The 27,097-nt window shown below is 42.2% G+C and overlaps 1 protein-coding gene across 2 annotated transcripts in view; it reads right to left on the minus strand.

Annotated features, from left to right (window-relative positions):
- Positions 1 to 27,097, minus strand: part of LOC108700042 (astrotactin-2) — an 882,685-nt gene that overhangs the window by 447,222 nt on the left and 408,366 nt on the right. For both annotated transcript variants that reach the window (XM_041574753.1, XM_041574754.1), the window contains one exon: positions 2,662 to 2,746. In XM_041574753.1, coding sequence (XP_041430687.1) covers positions 2,662 to 2,746 — 85 coding nt within the window. The remainder of the gene's footprint in view (positions 1 to 2,661; positions 2,747 to 27,097) is intronic.

Here is a 27,097-nt window from a genome sequence, read left to right on the forward strand (position 1 = left end):
GGTGACTAGAAGGTTAAAACTGTGGTGCATGTATGAAATTTAGGGTGGTATAGGATGGAGGAATGAAGGCCATAAATGAGCTGCAGTCTGTAAAATGCTTTCAACGTCAGGGTGGAGGGCACAAGGAGAGGGCTGACTTGTACTTTGAGTGAGTTTACTCCAAGGCTCTTATACACAAAATCTTGAATGAATTAAACAGGCACTCTCCAAGCAGAAAAGATTGCTAAGATACTGTAAATGCCACCTTCCATGTCAGTAATTGTACGTCAATGGTGACTAGAAGGTTAAAACTGTGGTGCCTGTATGAAATTTAGGGTGGTATAGGATGGAGGAATGAAGGCCATAAATGAGCTGCAGTCTGTAAAATGGTTTCAACGTCTGGGTGGAGGGCACAAGGAGAGGGCTGACTTGTACTTTGAGTGAGTTTACTCCAAGGCTCTTATCCACAAAATCTTGAATGAATGAAACAGGTGAGGGGTCTGGCACTGTAGATGGTGTATAGAGTTGGCTGTGCACCAATTAATGAATGCATGCCTGTTAATAGTGCTACTTTGAGACAGACCAGTTGTGGTCCACAGAAGTGGATGGAATGGATTCTGGTTGGTATAGAAATGTTTAATAAGGTCTGGTCAGGAGCAGAGTGACCACATGGCAGTGAGATGGGGGATTGTCTCTAGAAATTGAGACAAAGGAAATATGGCACTTTCCAAGGAATGTATAAAACCTCTCACAAGCTGCAATACAGACCAATCAGTCTTCCATGAAACTAAGAAGGGTCTTTTGTCCCTGGACTAGAAAACAGATATGACGTAAAATGAATGGGGAGGAGGAAAGAACTATATAGTGCAAGGGAATTGAGAACATCTTTCTCTTTGGATCCTAACCTCCTGCAACACAGGATGCTGCAACAATGCTAGTATTTGGTAACCATGCAGGTAAAGTTAGTATGTGTTAGTTGTGTCAGATGCATTATCCAGTAATGTTGATGTTGTGTATTATGCCTTATTGAATAAATTAGTGGTTGTAGAAAGCAAGAAGTGTATGGTGTATGGATAGCATAAACATAGTAAAATAGTAAATTAGCTTGAAAAAAGACACATGTCCATCAAGTTGAACCTTTCAACTATTTTAACCTGCCTAACTGCTAGTTAATCCAGAGGAAGGCAAAAAAAAAAAATAACATTTGAAGCCTCTCGAATTTGCCTCAGAGGGGGAAAAATTCCTTTCTGACTCCAATTCCTCCAAATGCTAAAAAGAGCCATCCAACCCGTTCTTAAAACTATCTATGTATCAGCCTGTACTACTGATTCAGGGAGAGAATCTTCACAGCTCTCACTGTAAAAAAAACCCTTTCCAAATATTTAGTCGGAACAACCCCAATTTGACCAGTCTTTGCTCATAGCTAAGATTTTCCATACCTTTTCCAAGCTTAGTTGTCCTTCTCTGGACCCTCTCTATTTCCGTAATGCATAAGGCATGCATAGAAAATTTGAGCCACAGGACTAAGATTCTCAAGACACATGCCAATGCCACTGATCGCTTGAAGGTAGTGGTGGAACAGGAGATAATATTTTTCAGTAGATTTTCTGCTTTACTGTTCATCTGGTCCTCAAACTAGGCCCCTCTTCTAGGGAGGTGGTAGTCCATTTTGCACGTCTTTGCGACTTTAGATATAGTGTCCCTCATTGTCACATTGGGCTTGTTCAATTTCAGTATAGTTTATCAATCCTCTTGTCCTCTGAAAGCCGTTTGTACAGGTTCCTCGTTCAAGTACATACCAATTGTACGTACTTGCTGCAGGAAAGATGGCACAAAAAATTTGAATGATATGCGCTGTAACCACGCTGTGTCTAAAGCAGCGGGATGACGCAGTGGCTGGTGAACAACACGCTCTAAAGGTGAGCCGTTGGTAGAGCACAGTGTATCTGCCCCTACTAAGCATTTATGCTGGGATTGTTTAAGAGGATATTCTGTTTTGGCTGATTCGAGTTGCATTGAGGCATACCTTGATTGGCTTCATCCCTGCTGGCCCGTGACAGCAGAAAACATGGTGGGACCAGTGTGTGGCACCTCTTGGGTGCATAAAGTGGGCCAAGCAGTGCTAAAGCATGCCTACAGTCCACCTCAAGCAGCGCCCAAGCATGCTGTGATTCCCAGATGGTTAATGTAGGAAAGTAGCACTTACACATGCTTTAACTCCCAAATATAGCTTCTCCCTTCTACAAATGAAAGAAATAAAAAATGATGTAAAATAACATAAAATAAGGAAGTGAGCAGAGCTTGCCAAGCATCAGTTTTAATAAACTCATTTTAAAATCCTAAAAGCAGGATGGCAAAAAACTGTTGGAGGAAGGGTTAATATGGGGAAGGGGAGGACAAGAGGGGAGTATCCCTACACTTTTTCAACATTTAAGCCATCCTGTCTCCTAAAGGGACAAAAGCACGTTAACTCTACTGTCCCTCTGCTGCCTAGAGACGATCTGAGAAATAGGACTAAGAAATCATTCATTTGGACTGTAGGTGCTAGAAAAACATATATATACAGAAATGTAAATCTTTTTGACTCTGTTGCTCTTCCTCCTATCAGGGTAAGTACTAAATCATTTGGATGCCAGTAGAGTGAATTACTTGGGGTGATATTTAAATACCAGAAAAACTTACCCTTGACTTTGTCCCCAGTCACTACGTACACAGAGATGACGATGAGTGGGATCTGGAGAGTAACCCTCATGACAACTACATTCACCTGAACACAAAACATAAAGACATAACACATGTAAGTACCCCTTAGAAAGTGAATTGAAGTCATAGTGTAGTGCTTGTAGTAAGGTTTCCACGTGTGTATTATTTTAAAGTAAACGTATAAAAAGTTGACAAGATCTCCCTTTTGATTAAAACAGTTTGCATTCATCAGGAAATGAAATATTTTAATTTATGCATTATTTTAAAAGTTTGCTCAAGTACTGGCATGATCTAGTCAATGTTACGTTCTTTCTTTATAGGTGTTTAGTGATGAGGCAGAAACCTGCACTACAGGAAGAATAAGCCCTCAACTGTTCTAAACTGTTCTGATCTAAATTAGTGTAGCCAGATCTTCCATTAAAAGGGGATGGTGCAATTTTGAGACAATTTTCAATTGGTTTTTATTTTATTATTATGGGTTTTGCGTTATTTTGATTTCTATTTGGTAGCTCTCCATAATTAATAAAAAGTTGCAATAATACATTTGTAGTTTTACAGAGCATTTTTTAGATGGAGTCAGTGACCCCTATTTGAAAGCTGAAAAGATTTAGAAGAAGGCAAATTAAAAAAAACGTAAAAAAGAAAATGAAGGCCAATTGAAAAGTTGCTTAGAATTAGCCATTGTATAACATATTAAACGTTAACTTAAAGGTGAACTGCCCCTTTAAACCTGGACACATACAGGATGAACAGTTCAATCCCTCAACTGTAAATCCGTTTAATTAAACCCTTCGAATAGAATGATTACAGAGGAAATTATGTTTTGATATCTGAGAGGTAGAAGGCAAGGCATCCATTCAGTGTCTAAAGGATCTAAATATACAATTTTTTTTGGTCTCAATAGACCTCTATATTATACTGCATGTTTGTAAATGTATGTATTGTGGATTGTTTGATTGGATTCCAGAAAGCGTCAGACAGGGTAGTTGTATATAATATTTGCTGCAATATCAATTGATTGTTCTGAAGTTGACCGCTAAAGCAAAACACTGTTAGTTGAACCTTGGAAGAACTGCCTGAGCTTTTCCTCACTAACTCTATATATATTTACTTTATGCTCCTGGATATTTTACTACATCAATCTCTCTTTACAACGAGGGTTTGGTTGTTAGCACCTTCAATCCTAGCATATTGGTTAAAAAAAAAGCAATATCAGGCATTCCTGTTCATCTCAAATCCTCAAGCCATCCCTTTGTTATTCCAGGATTACAAAAAAAAGTGACAATTAAATTATGGTAAAACTTCCTGACTGAGATAATAGCTTAGGCAAGCAAATAAGCAATTTTCTAGTATTTTCTTCCAATAAAAGACACAATGACAAAAAACATTAAAATCCAATTTTAATATATAAGATAACAGAAGCAATGTTACAATTATTGCTGGATAAAAGGTTGATTTACAGCATTATAATTAAGAAAACAATCAGTAAAAAAAAGTAGCATCTGTATAGAATTTTCTAGCTAGAGGGTCCAACAGTATTATATTGATTCTTTAGAGAAAATATATCTTAATCTGAATATGGACTGGGCATTTTTTATTCTGCTAATATACATGAATATTTGGTGTATGTACAGTATATGAACAAGGTTAGCCTCCACGTGAATAAGGATGAAGAAATTTGTTGGAAACATATGTGCAACATTTGTGTGTTCCAATAAACCTTATTGCATTTTAAGTATGCGATTTAATTTTTACTTTGTTTGATTCACTTTGTAGTTATGATAGAATTAGCACCTTACTGTACTTTTCAAACAGATTAAACAGTACTTTTTAAACAGATTTAAACAGAATAACCCTCGATATTCGACCGTCGTAGTAAAATTCTTCGACTTTGAATATCGAAGTCAAAGGATTTACCGCAATTCGTTCGTTCGAATGATCGTAGGAAAAATCATTAGATCGAACGATTAAATCGTTTTAATTCATCGATCAAATGATTTTCCTTCGATAAAAAAATACTTAGAAAGCTTATGGGGACCTTCCCCATAGGCTAACATTGGTGCTCGGTAGGTTTTAGGTGGCGAAGTAGGTGGTCTAAGTTTTTTTTAAAGAATGGTCGAATAGTCAAACGATTTTTAGTTTGAATCATTCGAGTCGAAGTCAAAGTCGTAGTCGAAGGTCGAAGTAGCCAATTTGAATGGTGAAAAATGGATTATCCAGAAGGGATTAAATCAAATAACAGGTTAATTGTCTGATAATTCCAGCCTTCTGTCTACTTCTAGTTCTACCTAAGGATTTCAGAAATCCACCAGGTAGGCACATTGTGGCTGGAATATTGCCGGTGTTCCAGTCCATTGCAACATTCCTTACCAGGGTCCTTAAACCAATAATGAGAAATGTTAGATCTTATGTTAGGGACACCATGGGTTTCAATAACAAAATAAGGGCAACTACAGATCCAAATTGTGTATTGCTATGTGTATTGCTATGTAGTATGTTCTTGCTATATACTTCTATACTCAATGAGAGTGGGATTGTTTTTTTATCCAATGGGGTTTGACAGGTATGGAACTACTGGAGAGGTGCCTGCTATGCTTTTACTGCTTCTTAGATGGAATCTTACAAAGAATACTTTTGTATCTAAGAATACATTTTATGAACAGAGCCAAAGCAAAGCTACAAGTTCCAATGTCATGCTATCTTAAGACAATTTATTTATGGCACAGTTGGAGGAGTATTTTGTTCCTGGTTCCATATGTGTATCTGGCTTTGCTGAATAGATGGCCTGTAATTTTAATTTGGTAAGGTTATTGGAGGAATTGATAGGTTATCTCAGTTTAAGGCTACAAATAATTAAATCACCTTGGACTGTGGTGTCAAAATTATACACATTTTTGATGTCCCTATAGAGATTAAAGATGGAGCCTCAGAGAATGATATTTTTCAGAAACCAACAGAAATGATTGTCTATCTGGATTGTGGTATCTGGAAACCAACAGAAATGATTGTCTATCTGGTAGTTTCCATGCTTCCTCTTTGATTAGTAGTTTCTCATATAGCCAGTTAATCATGTTGTAAGGTAGATTTGGGGAAAATAATGATAAATAGTGTCTCATTTTAGAAATAGAGTGCATCGACGGGAGATTGTGTTGGATAACACACTAGAGAGTGAGAAAAATTGACAGGGGAAAACTATTTGAAAGAAAAGAGAACAATATATTACAGTTTGTGACAACTTATTCTTTGCAATATGACCATGTGAAAAATACACCAAATGAACCAAACAATAAAAAAAATTCTGGGATAAGTTTATCCATCAATGTTGATTGACCTTGTATGACTATTTGGAAATCTGTGTTCCAAGAATTGTAGGTTCACTGGTACATAAGAGAAATACTTGTTTAAATTATACAATCACTTATTTCTGGTATAACGTTCCACTAAGACCTCTTCCAATTTTGTATCAGAATGGATTTTAAAGAGCTACTTCAAATAATGAGCTGCAATCAACTATACAGGCATTATTTGACCTCAGTTTTTTTAGCTATGGGATTTGCTTGGAGAGGGATATATTGATAAACATTCGTCCACAACACAATCTGTAGCTCCTTTTTTGATATAGAATACACCAATGTAAACAAATGATTTACATAAATGCATTTGTATTTAAATAGAACTAAGATTTCAAGTGGCAGTTAAATTCAGCTGTAAATTACTGATCTTAATTAAATCTGAATATTTAATTAAGCTGACCATACACATAAAGATACACATAATTTCTCTTTGCCCATCCTGGCCAACTATGTGCTGGACCAAATCTTGCTGATACAATCGTTTTGCCCTGGGCCAAGGATCAGATCAGAAAAGAGGGCAATATAGGCCAGGAGAGGACCACATCAACATGTGGGATTTTTAAACCGGCATGATAGATACAGTATGTGGAAGCTGAACGAGGCAAATACAAGCGCAGATACGATGCTGACTCATCCTGGAAATTGTGGAGACAAAAAGGAACTGACCATGATCCAAAGCTCATCTATTAAACATAATGATGGGGTGTTATGGCTTGGCCATGCATGGCTGCCACAAGTACTGGCACACTTATCTTTATACATGTTTACTGAGGGACTTGATTTTAAATGCACTACAAATTTAGAATGCTAATATAGGATAGGACTCCCGTACACTGACGCCTTGGACAAAGTGTAGTACTAAAACATCATTTTTTGCAATCTTTCTCCTTCTATTATGCAGAAAACTTGAAAGCTAAACTGGAGTTCTACAAATAAGGGATTTCTATAATTTGGATCTTCATACCTTAGAAAATCAGTTAAACATTAAATAAACAGCCTTGCTTTGCTTCCAATAAGGATTCATTAGATAAAAATAATGTAAAATGTACATGTACAATGTACAAAAATGGGACAAAATTAAAAAATTGGTATCATTTGGATAAAATGGAGTCTGTATGAGATGGTCGACCCTTAATTCAAAGGTCTGGATATTGGGGTTTTTAGATAACTGATCCCATGCATGCAATTCCCTGGGAGAGGGGAGGCCTCTGCCAAGGAAAAACTTGGGCTAGAACTTTGCTGCAGTAGGCAAAACCTGTGTGCTTAATCTGCCAGGGAACTAGGTTGTTCTGGTTAATGGACAAAAACTGGTGTTATGTACTGTTGCCATTTCCTTCTCATTTGAAAACTTCGGATTTCTGTTTAAAGTTACCCTGGGTATTGCTGCCTTTATCTGCCTTTTTTTTTATAATTGTATATTATTTTTCAATGGTTAAGGCCTTCCTTAGTCATATTCTAAAATAGACCTTGCATTTAGTAACAACAATGCTTAATAAGCATGATATTATGCATTACTGTGATGCTGCTACCTCTAGGTAGCAAGTTGGTAAGAATAATTGTATAAGCTATGTGTCAGGGTACCTGTGCGGCGGGGTCGTCCGCCACGCCACCCGCCACACTGTTCTCCTCTCTAGCCGCACCAGCGTGTCTTCGCTGGCGCCAGCTTCTCTCTAGGGTGCTCGCGGCGCGCCTCCTGGGGATTTAAAGGCGCAGGCGCGCTGACGTCATACGTCAGCGTGCAAAGGCGCGAAATTCAAATAGTATTTAAAGCCATCATGTCCACAGCACCTTGCCCGTGATAGGATTATATTCCTGGTGCTTCTGAGCCTTGTGCTAATCTGTTTGCCTCAGTCTGGACCTGTTTGATTCCTGTTTTGACCCTTGCCTGGCTATTTGACTATTCTGACTTCTGGATCCTGACCTTGCCTGCTTACGACTACTCTTCTGTTTAACCCCTTGTTTGATCACCCGGTTTGACCCGTTGCCTGTTTGACGATCCTAGATATCCGCCTGCCTCGACTCTACCTGTCTGACAATTCTCTTGCCTGCTCCATTTGTACCGTGACCTTCGGCCCAAAAGACTCTGCTAACAGCCGTGCCCCTTTGCCAGCCAGAACACCTCGCCTTGCACCCCTCGTTAAGTCCAGGTGGCACCCAAGTAAGCTGAGGGCTCCTCCCGAAGCCCAACAGTGGTCACACTACTGGTGAAGCCGAGCTGAGACCAGGGTGCTTGGCATTTGTTCTGGTATCGGGTGCCGGCCGTGACATTATCACGGGCCCTGGAGGACGAAAGTCACAATGATGCTTCAGCTCCTCCAATTACCACCGAAGCGCTTCTTACCACCTTGCTACAGCGCTTGGAGGACCAAGAGCGGGAGCAGAACAATCTCCTACAGGGTTTTCACAACCTAACCCGTCAGCTGGAGAATCCGCAAGTTCCGCAGCAGCTGCCTGTTCCTCCTGTGGGTTCTTCTGCTTTGTGGGGTAAAAATATCAGGCCCCATGAACCCAAAATTGTGTTCCCCGAAAGGTTTAGTGGGGATCGCACCAAATTTTTTGTGTTTAAGGAGGCATGTAAACTGTACCTTGGGTTCTTCCCTCACTCATTTTCTTCTGGTGAGGAGAAAGTAAAGTTTGTTATGACCCTGCTTTTGGGCGACCCCCAAATTTGGGCCCTAAGGCTGCCTATTTCTGACCCTGCATGCTATTCCCTGGAGTCATTTTTTAACAGCATGGCTATTCTTTACGATGACCCGGATCGCGCATCTTCTGCCGATTCCGTGATTCGTAAATTGCGCCAGGGGAGAAGGGATGCGGAGGTGTATTGCACCGAGTTCCGCCGGTGGGCAGTAGAAACTGGGTGGAACAATATGGCTCTACGGAGTCAGTTCCATTTGGGGTTAGCTGATCCTGTTAAGGACAGCCTTGTTAATTACCCCCTATCTTCCAACCTGGATGACCTTATGTCTCTCGCCATCCAGGAAGATAGGAGACAAAGGGAGAGAAGGGGTGAGAGGGGTGTTTTTACTTATTCTGGGGTTACTAATGTAAAATCTAATATGGTGACCAATGTTAAGTTTTCTAACCCCTCTGTGCCTCTGCCTCAGGAGGAGCCTATGCAGTTAGGCATATCCCATCTAACTCCTGAGGAGAAGGCACGCAGGCGTCTCCAAGGTTTATGTATATACTGTGGGGGAAAGGGTCATTTCTTAAATCTTTGCCCCAGGAGGAAAGGGAGGCTCCCTAACCGAAATGGAGAAGGGGAGCTCCATTTGGGTGCAGAAGTCTCCTCTCCCCAATCTGCCTCCAAGGTTTTGATTCCGGTTAAACTAACCTGGCCTACGGGCTCGGTCAAGGTATCCGCATTTGTGGATTCTGGGGCGGAGGGAAACTTTCTGGATGCGGCTTTTGCCGCCAAACACAAGATTCCTTTGGTTTCCCTAACTACCCCCATGAGAATATGGGCAGTGGATAAGAGACCCTTAGGGTCAGGTGTGGTTTCCAAACAAACTGCTTCTCTTTCTATGTGTATAAACAATGTGCATTGCGAGGAGATAGCGTTGTACCTTATAGAAGGTGCTACCTCTCCACTCATTTTGGGGTTACCATGGCACCAGAGGCATAACCCTCTGATTGACTGGGTTTCAAGGGAGGTAATTCAATGGGGTTCTAAGTGTGGTGGGGTATGCTTTCCCTCAGTAGTGGCAACTACATCCCTTGAGGGGTTACCTGCTGCATATGCAGAATATGCTGATGTGTTTTCTAAAAAGGCAGCTGAAACCCTACTCCCACACCGGCAGTATGACTGTCCAATTGAATTGATCCCCGGGTCCATGCCTCCTCGTGGTAGAACCTACCCTCTTTCATTGCCGGAAGCCCAGGCCATGAAAGAGTACCGTATATACTCGAGTATAAGCCGATCCGAGTATAAGCCGAGGTACCTAATTTTACCTACGAAAACTGGGAAAACTTATTGACTCTAGTATAAGCCTAGACACAACTACAGCCCCGTCTCCCAGCAGCGCACCTTCCGCCAAAGAGACTCCCCCAATGATCGACCGGACTTCTTTGCAAAGTTGATGGTGACAGAGAATTGTGCAGAGAGTGCTGTGTGTCATAAAACCATCACTGATCTTTCGTATAACCAACAGATGGCGCTGTGTGATATTGCCATCACTGTTAATCCTTTATTCAACCAACAGATGGCGCTGTGTGATATTGCAGTTACTTTTATTCTTTGATATAACCAACAGATGGTGCTGTGTGATATTGCAGTCACTGTTATTCTTTGATACAACCAACAGATGGTGCTGTGTGATATTGCAGTCACTGTTATTCTTTGATACAACCAACAGATGGCGCTGTGTGATATTGCAGTTACTTTTATTCTTTGATATAACCAACAGATGGCGCTGTGTGATATTGCAGTTACTTTTATTCTTTGATATAACCAACAGATGGTGCTGTGTGATATTGCAGTCACTGTTATTCTTTGATACAACCAACAGATGGTGCTGTGTGATATTGCAGTTACTGTTATTCTTTGATATAACCAACAGATGGCGCTGTGTGATATTGCAGTCACTGTTATTCTTTGATACAACCAACAGATGGCGCTGTGTGATATTGCAGTCACTGTTATTCTTTGATACAACCAACAGATGGCGCTGTGTGATATTGCAGTCACTGTTATTCTTTGATACAACCAACAGATGGCGCTGTGTAATATTGCAGTCACTGTTATTCTTTGATACAACCAACAGATGGCGCTGTGTGATATTGCAGTCACTGTTATTCTTTGATATAACCAACAGAGGGCGCACTGTTATTCTTTCAGAAAACCAACAGAGGGCATTGTGGGATATTGCAGTCTCTCCCCAAGTGAACTGTTGGTATAGGAATGATTAAAAGTGACTGCAATCTCGGCTACTGCCCGCTGACCCGAGTATAAGCCGAGGTAGACTTTTTCAGCACATTTTGGATGCTGAAAAACTCGGCTTATACTCGAGTATATACGGTATATAAAGGAAAATCTTGAGAGGGGTTTTATCAGACCTTCTAGCTCTCCTTCCGGGGCGGGTTTCTTTTTTGTTGGGAAGAAAGATGGTGGTCTTCGTCCCTGTATCGACTATAGGGGGCTCAATAAGATCACCATAAAGAACCGCTATCCTCTCCCTTTAATCTCCGAACTTTTTGATCAGGTTAAAAGTGCTAAGGTCTTTACCAAACTGGATCTTAGGGGGGCTTATAACCTGATACGTATCAGGAAGGGTGACGAGTGGAAGACAGCGTTTAACACCAGGGATGGCCACTACGAGTATCTCATAATGCCTTTTGGTCTCTGCAATGCCCCCGCAGTGTTCCAGGAGTTTGTCAATGACATCTTCCGGGACCTGCTGGGGATTTTTGTAGTGGTCTACCTAGACGATATTCTTATTTTTTCCTCCAACATGAAAGAACATTTAAATCATGTTTGTGAAGTCTTACAAAGGCTAAGGGGAAATAATCTTTATGCGAAACTAGAGAAATGTACTTTTGGGGTTTCTTCTGTTCCGTTTTTGGGGTTTAACATTTCCAGCAAGGGTCTAGAAATGGATCCAGGCAAGGTGAGAGCAGTCCTGGATTGGACCCAACCCCTTTCGTTACGTGCAACCCAAAGGTTTCTTGGTTTTGCTAATTATTATCGTCAGTTTATTAAGAATTTTTCCCTCATTGTGGCCCCAATCACTGATTTAACTAAGAAGGGCGCTGACCCCAGCATGTGGCCTCCTGAGGCTGTTCAAGCATTTGAATTCCTTAAAAAGGAGTTCAGTTCTGCCCCAATCCTTCGTCACCCCGATACTGCGCTTCCTTTTATTGTGGAGGTTGACGCCTCTGAGGTAGGAGCTGGGGCAGTCCTTTCTCAAAGGCACCCGACTACCAACAAGTTGCATCCCTGTGCTTTCTTCTCCAGGAAGTTTTCATCCGCAGAGGTGAATTATGATATAGGTAACAGGGAGTTGTTGGCAGTCAAATGGGCCTTTGAGGAATGGCGGCACCTCCTGGAGGGTGCAAAACATCTGGTGACGGTCTATACTGACCACAAAAATTTACTATACATTGAGTCTGCTAAGCGCCTTAATCCTAGGCAGGCTAGGTGGGCTCTATTTTTCACTAGGTTTAATTTTTCTTTGACTTTCAGGCCTGGGACTAAAAACACCAAGGCGGATGCACTCTCTAGGAGTTTCGAATCCATTTCTTCTGACTCTAGTGAGTGTACAACCCTTGAATCTGATCTTTCTTCTCTATTGCTCCCTCTTCAAGCATCTGCTCCTATGGATACCCCTTCGGGGAGATGGTTTGTACCACAGGAGTTAAGGGAGCAAGTATTGAGAGAGGTTCATGATTCTAAGATGGCAGGGCATCCTGGCATTTCTAAAACGGTGTCCTTGTTATCCCGTCATGTTTGGTGGCCATCATTCAAACTGGATGCGAAGGCCTTTGTTAATTCCTGCCCAGTCTGCCAAAGATCCAAGGTTTCTCGAAAATCTTCCCAGGGTTTGTTAATTCCCTTACCCATTCCAGTAAAACCTTGGTCCCATTCATTGTTGATTTGCCCCCTTCACAGGAGAAAACTGTGATCTGGGTGGTGGTGGATAGGTTTAGCAAGATGAGCCATTTTGTTCCCCTTCCACACCTCCCTTCTGCTAAAAACTTGGCTGATTTGTTTGTTAATCACATTTTTAAGTTACATGGTTTTCCTGAAAATATTGTTTCTGACAGGGGGGTTCAGTTTGTCTCAAAGTTTTGGCGTGCTTTCTGTTCTTTGGTGGGGATTGAGTTATCTTTTTCCACTGCTTATCATCCCCAAACCAACGGCCAAACTGAGAGGGTGAATCAGTCACTGGAGCAGTACCTCAGGTGTTATGTGTCCAACAACCAGTCCACTTGGGCAGAACTATTACCTTGGGCAGAGTTTGCATACAATAATGCTACTCATTCTTCCTCTGGGGAATCCCCTTTCTTTATTGTCAATGGGCTGCACCCCAAAGCTTTTTCATTCTCTGGGTCGGGTTCCCCTGTACCATCTGCCAATTCCTCTGTTGAGTTATTTTCTAAGGTCTGGTCTCAAGTAGAGATGTCGCGAACTGTTCGCCGGCGAACTTGTTCGCGCGAACATCGGGTGTTCGCACTCGCCGGAAGTTCGCGAACGTCGCGCGACGTTCGCCATTTTGGGTTCGCCATTGTTGGCGCTTTTTTTTGCCCTCTCACCCCAGACCAGCAGGTACATGGCAGCCAATCAGGAAGCTCTCCCCTGGACCACTCCCCTTCCCTATAAAAACCGAAGCCCTGCAGCGTTTTTTCACTCTGCCTGTGTGTGCTGAAGAGATAGTGTAGGGAGAGAGCTGCTGCCTGTTAGTGATTTCAGGGACAGTTGAAAGTTTGCTGGCTAGTAATCGTTTTGATACTGCTCTGTTATTGGAGGGACAGAAGTCTGCAGGGGTTTGAGGGACATTTTAGCTTAGGTAGCTTTGCTGGCTAGTAATCTACCTTCTACTGCAGTGCTCTGTATGTAGCTGCAGTGGGCAGCTGTCCTGCTTCTGATCTCATCTGCTGACTGCTGCAATAACAGTAGTCCTTGTAAGGACTGCTTTTATTTATTTTTTTGTTGTTTTACTACTACTACTACTACTACTACTATAAGAGCCCAGTGCTATTAGTCTAGCAGTGTTGGGGAGTGGGACTGGTGTGCTAATCTGCTGCTCCTAGTAGTTCAGCAGCACCAACTTTAATTTTTTTTTTTTAATATTCATTTTTTTTTATTTTACTTTTTTTATTTTACTACCGCTGTAGTAGTGTATAAGTTGACCTTTTAGGCATTATTTGCCCTGTAGGCATTATTTGCACACTGTTTTCTTCAACCCGCCATCGAGCTGTGTGACCTTGTTCCCATTCTGTCTAAATATCCATAATATTACCGTCTCCAGAAAAAACACCGGAGTCACTTTTTTCAAGCAGCATTCATATATTTTACGTAATCCGTATCCACCGCTGTAGTAGTGTATACGTTGGCCTTGTAGGCATTATTTGCACACTGTTTTCTTCAACCCGCCATCGAGCTGTGTGACCTTGTTCCCATTCTGTCTAAATATCCATAATATTACCGTCTCCAGAAAAAACACCGGAGTCACTTTTTTCAAGCAGCATTCATATATTTTACGTAATCCGTATCCACCGCTGTAGTAGTGTATACGTTGGCCTTGTAGGCATTATTTGCACACTGTTTTCTTCAACCCGCCATCGAGCTGTGTGACCTTGTTCCCATTCTGTCTAAATATCCATAATATTACCGTCTCCAGAAAAAACACCGGAGTCACTTTTTTCAAGCAGCCATAATATATTTTACGTAATCCGTATCCACCGCTGTAGTAGTGTATACGTTGGCCTTGTAGGCATTATTTGCACACTGTTTTCTTCAACCCGCCATCGAGCTGTGTGACCTTGTTCCCATTCTGTCTAAATATCCATAATATTACCGTCTCCAGAAAAAACACCGGAGTCACTTTTTTCAAGCAGCCATAATATATTTTACGTAATCCGTATCCACCGCTGTAGTAGTGTATACGTTGGCCTTGTAGGCATTATTTGCACACTGTTTTCTTCAACCCGCCATCGAGCTGTGTGACCTTGTTCCCATTCTGTCTAAATATCCATAATATTACCGTCTCCAGAAAAAACACCGGAGTCACTTTTTTCAAGCAGCCATAATATATTTTACGTAATCCGTATCCACCGCTGTAGTAGTGTATACGTTGGCCTTGTAGGCATTATTTGCACACTGTTTTCTTCAACCCGCCATCGAGCTGTGTGACCTTGTTCCCATTCTGTCTAAATATCCATAATATTACCGTCTCCAGAAAAAACACCGGAGTCACTTTTTTCAAGCAGCCATAATATATTTTACGTAATCCGTATCCACCGCTGTAGTAGTGTATACGTTGGCCTTGTAGGCATTATTTGCACACTGTTTTCTTCAACCCGCCATCGAGCTGTGTGACCTTGTTCCCATTCTGTCTAAATATCCATAATATTACCGTCTCCAGAAAAAACACCGGAGTCACTTTTTTCAAGCAGCCATAATATATTTTACGTAATCCGTATCCACCGCTGTAGTAGTGTATACGTTGGCCTTGTAGGCATTATTTGCACACTGTTTTCTTCAACCCGCCATCGAGCTGTGTGACCTTGTTCCCATTCTGTCTAAATATCCATAATATTACCGTCTCCAGAAAAAACACCGGAGTCACTTTTTTCAAGCAGCCATAATATATTTTACGTAATCCGTATCCACCGCTGTAGTAGTGTATACGTTGGCCTTGTAGGCATTATTTGCACACTGTTTTCTTCAACCCGCCATCGAGTTGTGTGAGCTTGTTCACATTTTGTCTAAATATTGATAATATTATCGTCTCTAGAAAAACCACTTGAGTTACTTTTTTTCAAGCAGCATTCATATATTTTACGTAATCCGTATCCACCGCTGTAGTAGTGTATACGTTGACCTTGTAGGCATTATTTGCACACTGTTTTCTTCAACCCGCCATCGAGCTGTGTGACCTTGTTCACATTTTGTCTAAATATTGATAATATTATCGTCTCTAGAAAAACCACTTGAGTTACTTTTTTTCAAGCAGCATTCATATATTTTACGTAATCCGTATCCACCGCTGTAGTAGTGTATACGTTGACCTTGTAGGCATTATTTGCACAGTGTTTTCTTCAACCCGCCATCGAGCTGTGTGACCTTGTTCACATTTTGTCTAAATATTGATAATATTATCGTCTCTAGAAAAACCACTTGAGTTACTTTTTTTCAAGCAGCATTCATATATTTTACGTAATCCGTATCCACCACTGTAGTAGTGTATACGTTGACTTTGTAGGCATTATTTGCACAGTGTTTTCTTCAACCCGCCATCTAGCTGTGTGTATTATCGTTTCCAGAAAAACCAACTGAGTTTTTGTTGTTGTTGTTGTTTTTTTAAAAATAATGCCAGGCAAAGGCAGGCCGCCACGCAGAGGCCGTGCTAGGGGCCGTGCTGCTATGCAATCCTGTGGCCCTAGCAAATTGCCCAGTTTTAAAAAGCCAATGACCCTGAACTCCCAAAATGCTGAAGAGGTAGTTGACTGGCTTACACAGCACACCCCATCCTCTACCGTTTCTAACTTTACCACAACATCCTCCTCATCCTCCACTGCTATGGCCACCCCACGTAACACTTCCTCCACCACCGGTGCCCCTTCTTCACTGGGGTCAGAGGAGTTATTTTCCAATGAGTTTCTTGAACTGAGTAATGCGCAACCATTATTGCCAGAAGAAGATGAAGGAGATGAGGACCTTACACCAGATTTCATTCTGGCAGAGAACACGATAGAGATGGACATAATGAGTGATGAGGAGGAGGTCCCCGCTGCTGCTTCCTTCTGTGATGTGTCAGAAGAAATTGATGCATCTGAGGAGAATGATGATGAGGAGATTGATGTTTTGTGGGTGCCTAGTAGAAGAGAGCAAGAGGAGGGTAGTTCAGATGGAGAGACGGAGAGTCAGAGAGGCAGTAGGAGAATAAGACTTAGAAGAAGCAGGGAGGACAGCCCGCAGGGATCAGTAGGGCAACAACATGTATCGGCACCTGTGTTCAGCCGGCCAACGCACCCGCCATTGCCGCCAATACCGCAAACTCCGCCAACTTCTACTGTTACCGCCAGATCGCACACTTCCAAAAAGTCAGAAGTGTGGGATTTTTTTAATGTGTGTGCCTCTGACAAAAGCATTGTAATTTGCAATGAGTGCAGTCAGAAACTGAGCCTTGGTAAGCCCAACAGCCACATAGGTACAACTTCTATGCGAAGGCACATGAGCGGCAAGCACAAAGCACTTTGGGAGCAACACCTCAAAGGCAACAGGCAAACTAAAAGCCACACTCCTTCTGGTCCAGCATCTTACTGCTCTACCTCTGCTCTCCTTGACCCGTCTGAACCACCCTCCACTCCGCCTTCCACCTTGACCACCTGTTCCCATTCCCAGTCATCTGCCACCAGCCAAGTTTCTGTGAAGGCCATGTTTGAGCGTAAGAAGCCAATGTCTGACTGTCACCCCCTTGCCCGGCGTCTGACAGCTGGCTTGTCTGCACTCTTAGCCCGCCAGCTTTTACCATACCAGCTGGTGGACTCTGAGGCCTTCCGCAAATTTGTAGCAATTGGGACACCGCAGTGGAAGGTACCCAGCCGCAATTTTTTTTCTAAAAAGGGAATACCACACCTGTACCAACATGTGCAGAGCCAAGTTACCGCATCTCTGTCACTTAGTGTTGGGCCAAAGGTCCATATGACTACTGACGCATGGTCCTCCAAGCATGGTCAGGGCAGGTATGTCACCTACACTGCCCACTGGGTGAACTTGGTAATGGCTGGGAAGCAGGGAATGGGTAGCTCAACAACAACAGTGGAGTTGGTGTCACCGCCACGGATTGCACGCGGTTCTGCCACCACCTCTACTCCTCCATCGCTCTCTACCTCGTCTTCTTCTTCTTCTTACTCTGCTGCTGGGTCCTCCTTCTCCTCCTCCACACCTGTGCACCCCCAGCTCCCCCTAGGCTATTCGACGTGCCAGGTACGCCGTTGTCACGCTGTCTTGGGGATGACGTGCCTGGAAAGCAAAAACCATACCGGATCTGTACTCCTGTCATCTCTGCAGTCACAGGCCGATCGGTGGCTGACCCCACACCAACTGCAGATCGGAAAAGTGGTGTGTGACAATGGAAGCAATCTGTTGGCAGCGTTGAGACTAGGCAATTTAACACATGTGCCCTGCATGGCACATGTGTTAAATTTAATAGTCCAACGTTTTGTCTCCAAGTACCCAGGATTCCAGGACGTTCTCACCCAGTCCAGAAAGGTGTCGGCCCATTTCAGACGTTCCTACACAGCCATGGCACGCCTTGCTGACATTCAGCAGCGCTACAACATGCCAGTCAGGCGTTTGATTTCTGACAGCCAGACTCGCTGGAATTCAACGCTCCTTATGTTGGAACGTCTGCTGCAACAACAAAGGGCCGTCAACGAGTACCTTTTTGAACTGGGTGGTAGGACTGGATCTGCACAGCTGGGGATTTTTTTCCCCCGTTACTGGGTGCTTATGCGCGATGCCTGCAGGCTCATGCGACCTTTTGAAGAGGTGACAAATATGGTCAGTCGCACCGAAGGCACCATCAGCGACCTAATACCCTTCGCTTTCTTCCTGGAGCGTGCCGTGCGACGAGTGACAGATGAGGCTGTAGACCAGCGTGACGAGGAGCTGGAAGCGCGCGATTTCTGGTCGGAATCACCAGAACGAACCCAGGCACCTGCTGCAACGCAGGGAGAGGTGCCAGAAGTGGAGTCAGAGGAGGAAGGTGGCTTTGTGGAGGAGGAGGAGGAGGACCAACAGGAGCAGGCTTCCCAGGGGGCTAGTGGTGACCTTTTGGGGACCCCTGGTCTTGTACGTGGCTGGGGGGAGGAGACCGTGGATGATGCAGTCCTTGATAATGAGGAAGCGGAGATGGATAGCTCTGCATCCAACCTTGTGAGAATGGGGTCTTTCATGCTGTCATGCCTGTTGAAGGACCCCCGTATCAAGAGGCTTAAGGAGAAGGACCTGTACTGGGTCGCAACGCTACTAGACCCTCGGTACAAGCATAAAGTGTCAGAAATGTTACCAACATACCACAAGTCCGAAAAGATGCGGCATTTACAAACCAGCCTGCAAAACATGTTGTACAATGCTTTTAAGGGTGATGTCACTTCAGGAACTCATCAACATTCCAGGGGCAGAGGTGCCAGTAATCCTGCCACGAGCACACCTGCAAGGACAAAGCCCTTTGGCCAGTCTGTAACGTCAGACATGCAAATGTTTTTTCTGTCCAAGGCAGCGCCACAACCCTTCTGGATCCACCCTCAAAGAACGCCTCGACCGGCAGGTAGCGGACTACCTGGCATTAACTGCAGATATCGACACTCTGAGGAGCGATGAACCCCTGGACTACTGGGTGCGCAGGCTTGATCTGTGGCCAGAGCTGTCACAATTTGCCATGAACCTCTTGTCTTGCCCAGCCTCAAGTGTGCTCTCAGAAAGGACCTTCAGTGCAGCAGGAGGGATTGTAACTGAGAAGAGAACTCGCCTAGGTCACAAAAGTGTCGATTACCTGACCTTTATTAAAATGAATGAGGGGTGGATCTCGGAGGGTTACTGCACGCCGGAAGACTTGTTCTGACTTCTATGCAGCTGTCCTTCTCTTCAAGCCTCATGACTCCACACACAGCTGTCCTTTAGCGTCCTCCTCCTCCCTCCGCCACCGTTACAAACTAGGGTGCAAACCCTACTGGTTTAATTTTTTCTGGCCTCTGTGCTTCAGTGGCTGCGACCAAAAAAATGCCTATTTTCTGCATTTATATGACATAATTTTTCTGGCCTCTGTGCTTCAGTGGCTGCAACCAAAAAAATTTATATTTTCAGCATTTATATGGCATAATTTTTCTGTCAACTGTGCTTCAGTGGCTGCGACCAAACAAATGCATATTTTCTGCATTTATATGGCATAATTTTTCTGGCCTCTGTGCTTCAGTGGCTGCAACCAAAAAAATTACTATTTTCAGCATTTATATGGCATATTTTTTCTGGCAACTGTGCTTCAGTGGCTGCGACCAAAAAAATGCATATTTTCTGCATTTATATGGCATAATTTTTCTGGCCTCTGTGCTTCAGTGGCTGCAACCAAAAAAATTTATATTTTCAGCATTTATATGGCATAATTTTTCTGGCAACTGTGCTTCAGTGGCTGCGACCAAAAAAATGACTATTTTCAGCATTTATATGGCATATTTTTTCTGGCCTCTGTGCTTCAGTGGCTGTGGCCAAAAAAACTGGGCAAACAATGCCTACAAGGTCAACGACGTTGACCTTGTAGGCATTGTTTGCCCAGTTTTTTGGCCACAGCCACTGAAGCACAGAGGCCAGAAAAAATATGCCATATAAATGCTGAAAATAGTCATTTTTTGCCATACGTTGACTCAACGTATATGGCAAAAAATGACTATTTTCAGCATTTATGTGGCATATTTTTTCTGGCAACTGTGCTTCAGTGGCTGCAACCAAAAAAACTGGGCAAACAATGTCTACAAGGTCAACGTATGGCGAAAAATTACTATTTTCAGCATTTATATGGCATATTTTTTCTGGCAACTGTGCTTCAGTGGCTGCGTCCAAAAAAACTGGGCAAACAATGTCTACAAGGTCAACGTATGGCGAAAAATGACTATTTTCAGCATTTATATGGCATATTTTTTCTGGCAACTGTGCTTCAGTGGCTGCGTCCAAAAAAACTGGGCAAACAATGCCTACAAGGTCAACGTATGGCAGTTGTTTAAAGAGAACAGTAGATTACTAGCCAGCAAAGCTACCTAAGCTAAAATGTCCCTCAAATCCCTGCAGACTTCTGTCCCTCCAATACAGAGCAGTATCAAGCAGATTACTAGCCAGCAAACTTACTATCATCTGTCCCTGAAATCACTAACAGCTCTCCCCCTACACTATCTCTTCCAAGCACACACAGGCAGATTTTTCAGATACATTTTTGCCCTTGATCCCCCTCTGGCATGCCACTGTCCAGGTCGTTGCACCCTTTAAACAACTTTAAAATCATTTTTCTGGCCAGAAATGTCTTTTCTAGATGTTAAAGTTCGCCTTCCCATTGAAGTCTATGGGGTTCGCGAACCGTTCGCGAACCGCTCGCATTTTTGCGCAAGTTCGCGAATATGTTCGCGAACTTTTTTTCCGACGTTCGCTACATCCCTAGTCTCAAGTGCATGAGTCTCTGTCTGCAGCTACATCAGCTCAAAAAAAAGCTGCTGACAGATCCCGTAGAGAGGCACCCCAGTATAAAGTGGGAGATTTGGTCTGGTTATCTACCAAGAATATCAAGTTGAAGGTGCCCTCTCTCAAACTGGGTCCTAAATTCATTGGTCCATATCCCATCACTGCAATTATTAACCCTTCCTCTGTTCGCCTTAAGTTACCTGTTAATTTTAAAATTTGTGATTCCTTTCATGTCTCTCTTCTCAAACAAGCTTCACAAATCCGGCAGTCATCTGTTCCTCTCCCAGTGTTGGTAGAAGGTCAGCCTGAATTTGAGATCCAAGAGTTCCTTGATTCTCGTCTTGTAAGGGGTAAGCTCCAGTACTTATTTAAATGGAAGGGCTATGGCCCTGAGGAGAACTCTTGGGTCTCAGTTGAGGATATCAAGGCTGACCGTCTCCGGAAGCAATTCCATCAAGAGTTTCCTGGGAAGCCTGGGGGTCCGGTGGCCCCCCCTGGAGAGGGGGGTAATGTCAGGGTACCTGTGCGGTGGGGTCGTCCGCCACGCCGCCCGCCGCACCGTTCTCCTCTCTAGCCGCGCCAGCGTGTCTTCGCTGGCGCCGGCTTCTCTCTAGGGTGCTCGCGGCGCACCTCCTGGGGATTTAAAGGCGCAGGCTTGCTGACGTCATACATCAGCGCGCAAAGGCGCGAAATTCAAATAGTATTTAAAGCCATCATGTCCACAGCACCTTGCCCGTGATAGGATTATATTCCTGGTGCTTCTGAGCCTTGTGCTAATCTGTTTGCCTCAGTCTGAACCTGTTTGATTCCTGTTTTGACCCTTGCCTGGCTATTTGACTATTCTGACTTCTGGATCCTGACCTTGCCTGCTTACGACTACTCTTCTGTTTAACCCCTTGTTTGATCACCCGGTTTGATCCGTTGCCTGTTTGACGATCCTAGATATCCGCCTGCCTCGTCTCTACCTGTCTGACAATTCTCTTGCCTGCTCCATTTGTACCGTGACCTTCGGCCCAAAAGACTCTAACAGCCGTGCCCCTTTGCCAGCCAGAACACCTTGCCTTGCACCCCTCGTTAAGTCCAGGTGGCACCCAAGTAAGCTGAGGGCTCCTCCCGAAGCCCAACAGTGGTCACACTACTGGTGAAGCCGAGCTGAGACCAGGGTGCTTGGCATTTGTTCTGGTATCGGGTGCCGGCCGTGACACTATGGTTATTGCCTATCTATTGCTGGAACATGGATATTGTACATAAAATTATAATACAATACAAATATTGAGTATCATAAGTATAAAGAATGCTAACTCTTCCTTATAAATGACTTTATTTTTAACGCGCTTAGTGCTTTATTCCCACATTTACTAATTGTAAAATAAAAACAACAGAAAAAAGTTAAAGAACCGATTGTTCCACAAATTAAATTAAACTAAGTAAATAATACTGCACAAATAAGTTCAACAAGATTTAGAAATGCTTACATTTATCTATCTCTTAATCTTACTTTATAACCTTTCAAATATGATTGGGTTTTTAACCAGTGGCATTTTTTTAATATGCTGTATATCACACTCCTGATCTGTTGTGTGGGTAGCCAGCCCTGCAAATGTTACAAAAAAAGAAGGATGCCAGAACAATTGTCTCCTGGGGGGAAAAAATTGACCAGAACATTCCTTATACACGTGACTTGCTCTTTTTTCTCCCAGAGTGCTTAAATGCTAAATTCCCACATATAGGAATGTACAATGTAACGCATATAGGAATGTACAATGTAACGCTTTTGTATTCAAATAAATCTTTTGGAGAAAAGAAGATTCGGTGTGCGTGCGAATCTCTGTTCCTGCACATTGTTCAACTATAGCACAGTACCCGACGCTTATTGATCATCAGATAGCGTGTGCGGACAGTGGAGGCTTCCAATAAGGATTAATTATATCTTAGTTTGTATCAAGTGCAAGGTACTGTTTTATTATTACAGAAAAAAATGAAATCATTTTAAAAGATTTGGATTATTTGATTATATTGGGTCTATAGGAGACAGCCTTTCTGTAATTTGGAACTTTCTGGATAAGGGGTTTCCAGATAACGGATCCCATACCTGTATCACCAACTTAACTGAATTTTCTTTTATCTTGCAGATAACTAGCAGAGCAACAAAAAGTAACCAATTAACACTTGGGGGCAGATGTACATATGGTCGAATATCGAGGGTTAATTAACCCTCGATATTCGACTGCGAAATGTAAATCCTTTGACTTCGAATAACGAAGTCGAAGGATTTACCGCAAATAGTACGATTGAACGAAAAATCGTTAGATCGAACGATTAAATCCTTCGAATCGTTCGATTCGAAGGATTTTAATCCATCGATCGTACGATTTTTCTTCTACCAAAAAATTGCTAGGAAGCCTATGGGGACCTTCCCCAGAGGCTAACATTGCACCTCGGTAGATTTTAGGTGGCGAAGTAGGGGGTCGAAGTTTTTTTTAAAGAGACAGTACTTTGATTATCGAATGGTCGAATAGTCAAATGATTTTTTTGTTTGAATCGTTTGATTCGAATTCGAAGTCGTAGTCGAAGGTCGAAGTAGCCAATTTGATGGTCGAAGAAGCCAAAAAAAACATTCGAAATTCGAACTTTTTTTTATTCTATTCCTTCACTCGAACTAAGTAAAGGGGCCCCTTGGTGATCTTCTGAAGCCAACTTGCTAAACGTATTCACTTTCTAGGTCTCTTTGCACATCTGCATGTTAGATCAGGAAAAAAAATTTGATTGCTTTATTTATTTTTGATTTTATTTACCTTCTTAAATTATAAATCATGTAAGATATATTTCAGCTGCAATAATGCAATTTCCTCTAATTACAACCCAGTATTCAACAGACTTATTAGAAACTTGTAAGCTGATTTAATGTATCATTTTTATGTTTCAACTTTTACATGTCGTATAAAAAGAAATATGCTGTATTTACTGGTCTGTGCAAAAAGATTAAAGCATGCATTAAGATGGTAATTTGACATTTGGTTAAAATTAAACCTACAACAGTATCTGTAGAAATACAGATAAACTTTATCTTATTAGCCCCTGTGTGAGTCATTGAAGGGGGACAAGGATTGATGCTAGTTGCTAGCTATGCGTATGTGCCACTCAATCAACTGCCCAGATTTCAGCATTTTTACATTCTGAATAAACAACCCTTTGAAAGTAGAAGCAATTTTTCCATTTCTTACACAAATGGCAAGCATGTGTAGAGTGCACCTATTTTCTTTATAATAACTTATTAAACTGACCCAATTACATATTTTACTTTTGGTATTTTCAAAATCATTAGTTGCAGTGGAAAGTACCTGATAACATCTTGCTAGTTACTACACTGTGAAACGTATCAAGGTCACTTGAGACATTTGTTAAAGGTCACAGCTGACAACTGAAAGGTTGGAAAGCAATGTAGCAATATTTGCAAGTCAAGAAGTTTTCGTGCAATTGAACTTTTTATGATATTGCTTGGTTATATTCCAATATATTTTACTTGGAAATAGATATTATAACAAAGATCATTCTTTTTAATGTAATTCCAATAATTAAACAACTGATAGTAAGGGATTCCAAGAGGTACAATAGATTGCAACCTACCAGTAAATCTTGAGATGGAGGTTAACAACATCTTATGCAAACAGCTCCATTTGATTAGCATTCTGGGTACTTCACATTCAGAAGTCAAACAATGAATGATAAAAGGGCCTAGAGTCATGTGTGTGTGTGGGGGGGTGTGCTTTACAGAGAGCTGGTAAGGACCCATCTAGAATATACTGTGCACTCAATCAGGACATTATTGCATTTGAGAGTCTCAAGAAGGGTATGGGAACTGGGTATGGAAAGACTGGCCACATTGAGGTTGTTGATGCTGGAGAAGGGTGCTTAAGGGGTAATATATAATAATAAATATATATAAAAATATCTCCAATACCTTATTTACTAGTAGGTACCTCCAGGTGACACAATGGGGCCCATTCTGATTAGAAGAAGGAAGTTCCATCAAAATATTCTGAAATGTTATTTTTTTACAGTGAGAGTGGTGAAGTTCTGGAATTGTCTCCCTGAATCAGTTGTGCTGGCTGATACATTAGATAGCTTTAAGAAGGGGTTGGATGGCTTTTTAGCAAGTGCGGAAATACAGTGTTGTAGAAGGTAATTCATAGTACAAGTTGATCCATGAAATGGTCCAATTGCCAAATGGGAGTCAGGAAGGAATTGTTCCCCCTCTGCAGCAAATTGGAGAGGCTTCAGATGGGGGAGTATAAATATGCAGTGGCATAACTACAGGGGGGTGTGAGCACAATCCTGACCCGCATCCCCTTTGGGCCCACCAAAGTCACAGATGCATATCATAGGCAGATTTTTATGAGCACACTTGTAGAGTGCAGGGGGGCAGTGTCTAGAAGGCAAGGGGCGCAAGTCTGGAGAGAAGGGTAGTGAGGGTGGGGGCTGGGTGCACATTCTGCACATACCACCCCACTGTGCCAAACACCCCACGACCATCACTTCCTTTCAAAGCTTCCTATAATGACCTAATACTTCCCTGACACGTCACACCAGAGCTGGCTAATTCCTGACCCAGGCTGTTTCGCTTACAAAGATCCCTGCTACCTTCCTGGGCTTCTTTTTATTTGTATTTATTTTTGAAGGTTCAGTGTTTATGCATTTTTTAATGGGGTGTCCCCTTTAACCAAAATATTTAATTTTTTTAATAGTCTCACAGTAGCAGCCTGTATCTTTTTACTGTTGATGTAACTAAAAAGTGTAGGATTATTTCATACAAGTTAAGCAATCAATTTCTTTTTTTTCTAATTTTTGCATCATTCCGAATGTTGATACAGTTATGAGACCTGTTATCCAGAATGCTCGGGCCTGGGGGTTCCAGAAATTTCTGTAATTTGGATCCTAATACCTTAAGTCTACTAGAAAATAATTTCAACATTAAATAAACCCAATAAGGTGGTTTTGTTTCCAATATAAAGGATTCTTTATATCTTAGTTTGGATCAAGTACAAGGTACTGTTTTACTATTACAGAGAAAAAGGAAATTATTTTCAAAAATGTGGATTATTTTGATAAAATAGATTCTATGGGAAATGGCCGTTCCATAATTTGAAGATTTCTGGATTAGGGATTCAGGATAAAAAATGGCCTCGGCAAGTAAAGCAATCAATACCTTAGATTTTATTTTTGCCTTATTGATTGCTGCTTTACAACATTTGATATACATATACTGTAGGTCTTAAATGATGTGACCTTCTTATAGTAGCCAATGCATATTAATTTTTTTAAATAAAATAATATTTTATTCTTCTTTAAAAAACATTTATTTGAGGCATAGTCTTAGTCAAGCAAAATCTAAGTAGTAAAATATTTAGGGAAACAATGTAGATCTCTGCTCACCACTATTTTCTAAAATAAATCTTCGTTTCTATCGGTAACTTACAACCTAAGTATTAGTTTTCAAGCACCTAGCAAGTCTAAGGGGCAAATTCACTATGCGCCGAAGCGCCTAACGCTAGCGTCAATTCGCTAGCGTTGGCCATTTTCGTTACTTTGCAAATTAAGTAACGGACGCTAGCGTAACTTCGCTAGTGTAACTTCGCACCCTTACGCCTGGCGAATTTGCGTACCGGACGTAACTATGCAAATTCACTAACGCGCAAATTGTTCTGAACGCTACTTTTTACGCTAAACTTCCTTCGCCACCTCAGACCAGGCGGAGCGCCATAGAGTAGATAGGGATTTCTTAAAAAAAAGTTAAAAAATGTTCTAAGTCCCAAAAAACGCTGGCGTTTTTTCTATATTATGGGTGATAGGCTGAAAAAGATCGAAATTTTTTTTGGGGTTCCCCTCCTCCCCCCCCTACATTTCCTAACTCATGGCAACTTAACTATACAGTGGGCACATGTGTAGGGCAAAATAAAAATTTTATTTGATGTTTTGAAGGTTTCCCAGGCATTTGTAGTGCTGCTACATATTCCTCCATTGAAATTTGAATTTGGCGCCGTATGCAAATTAACCATCGCTAGCGTAACTTCGCTTCGCTTAGCGAATCAACGCTAGCGCAACTTCGCAACCTTACGCTACCCCTGAGTGCAACTTCGGATTTTGCAACTAGTGAATTTGCGAAGTGCTGGCG

Source organism: Xenopus laevis, chromosome 8S (assembly GCF_017654675.1).
Source record: "Xenopus laevis strain J_2021 chromosome 8S, Xenopus_laevis_v10.1, whole genome shotgun sequence".
In the NCBI taxonomy this organism is placed as follows: domain Eukaryota; kingdom Metazoa; phylum Chordata; class Amphibia; order Anura; family Pipidae; genus Xenopus; species Xenopus laevis.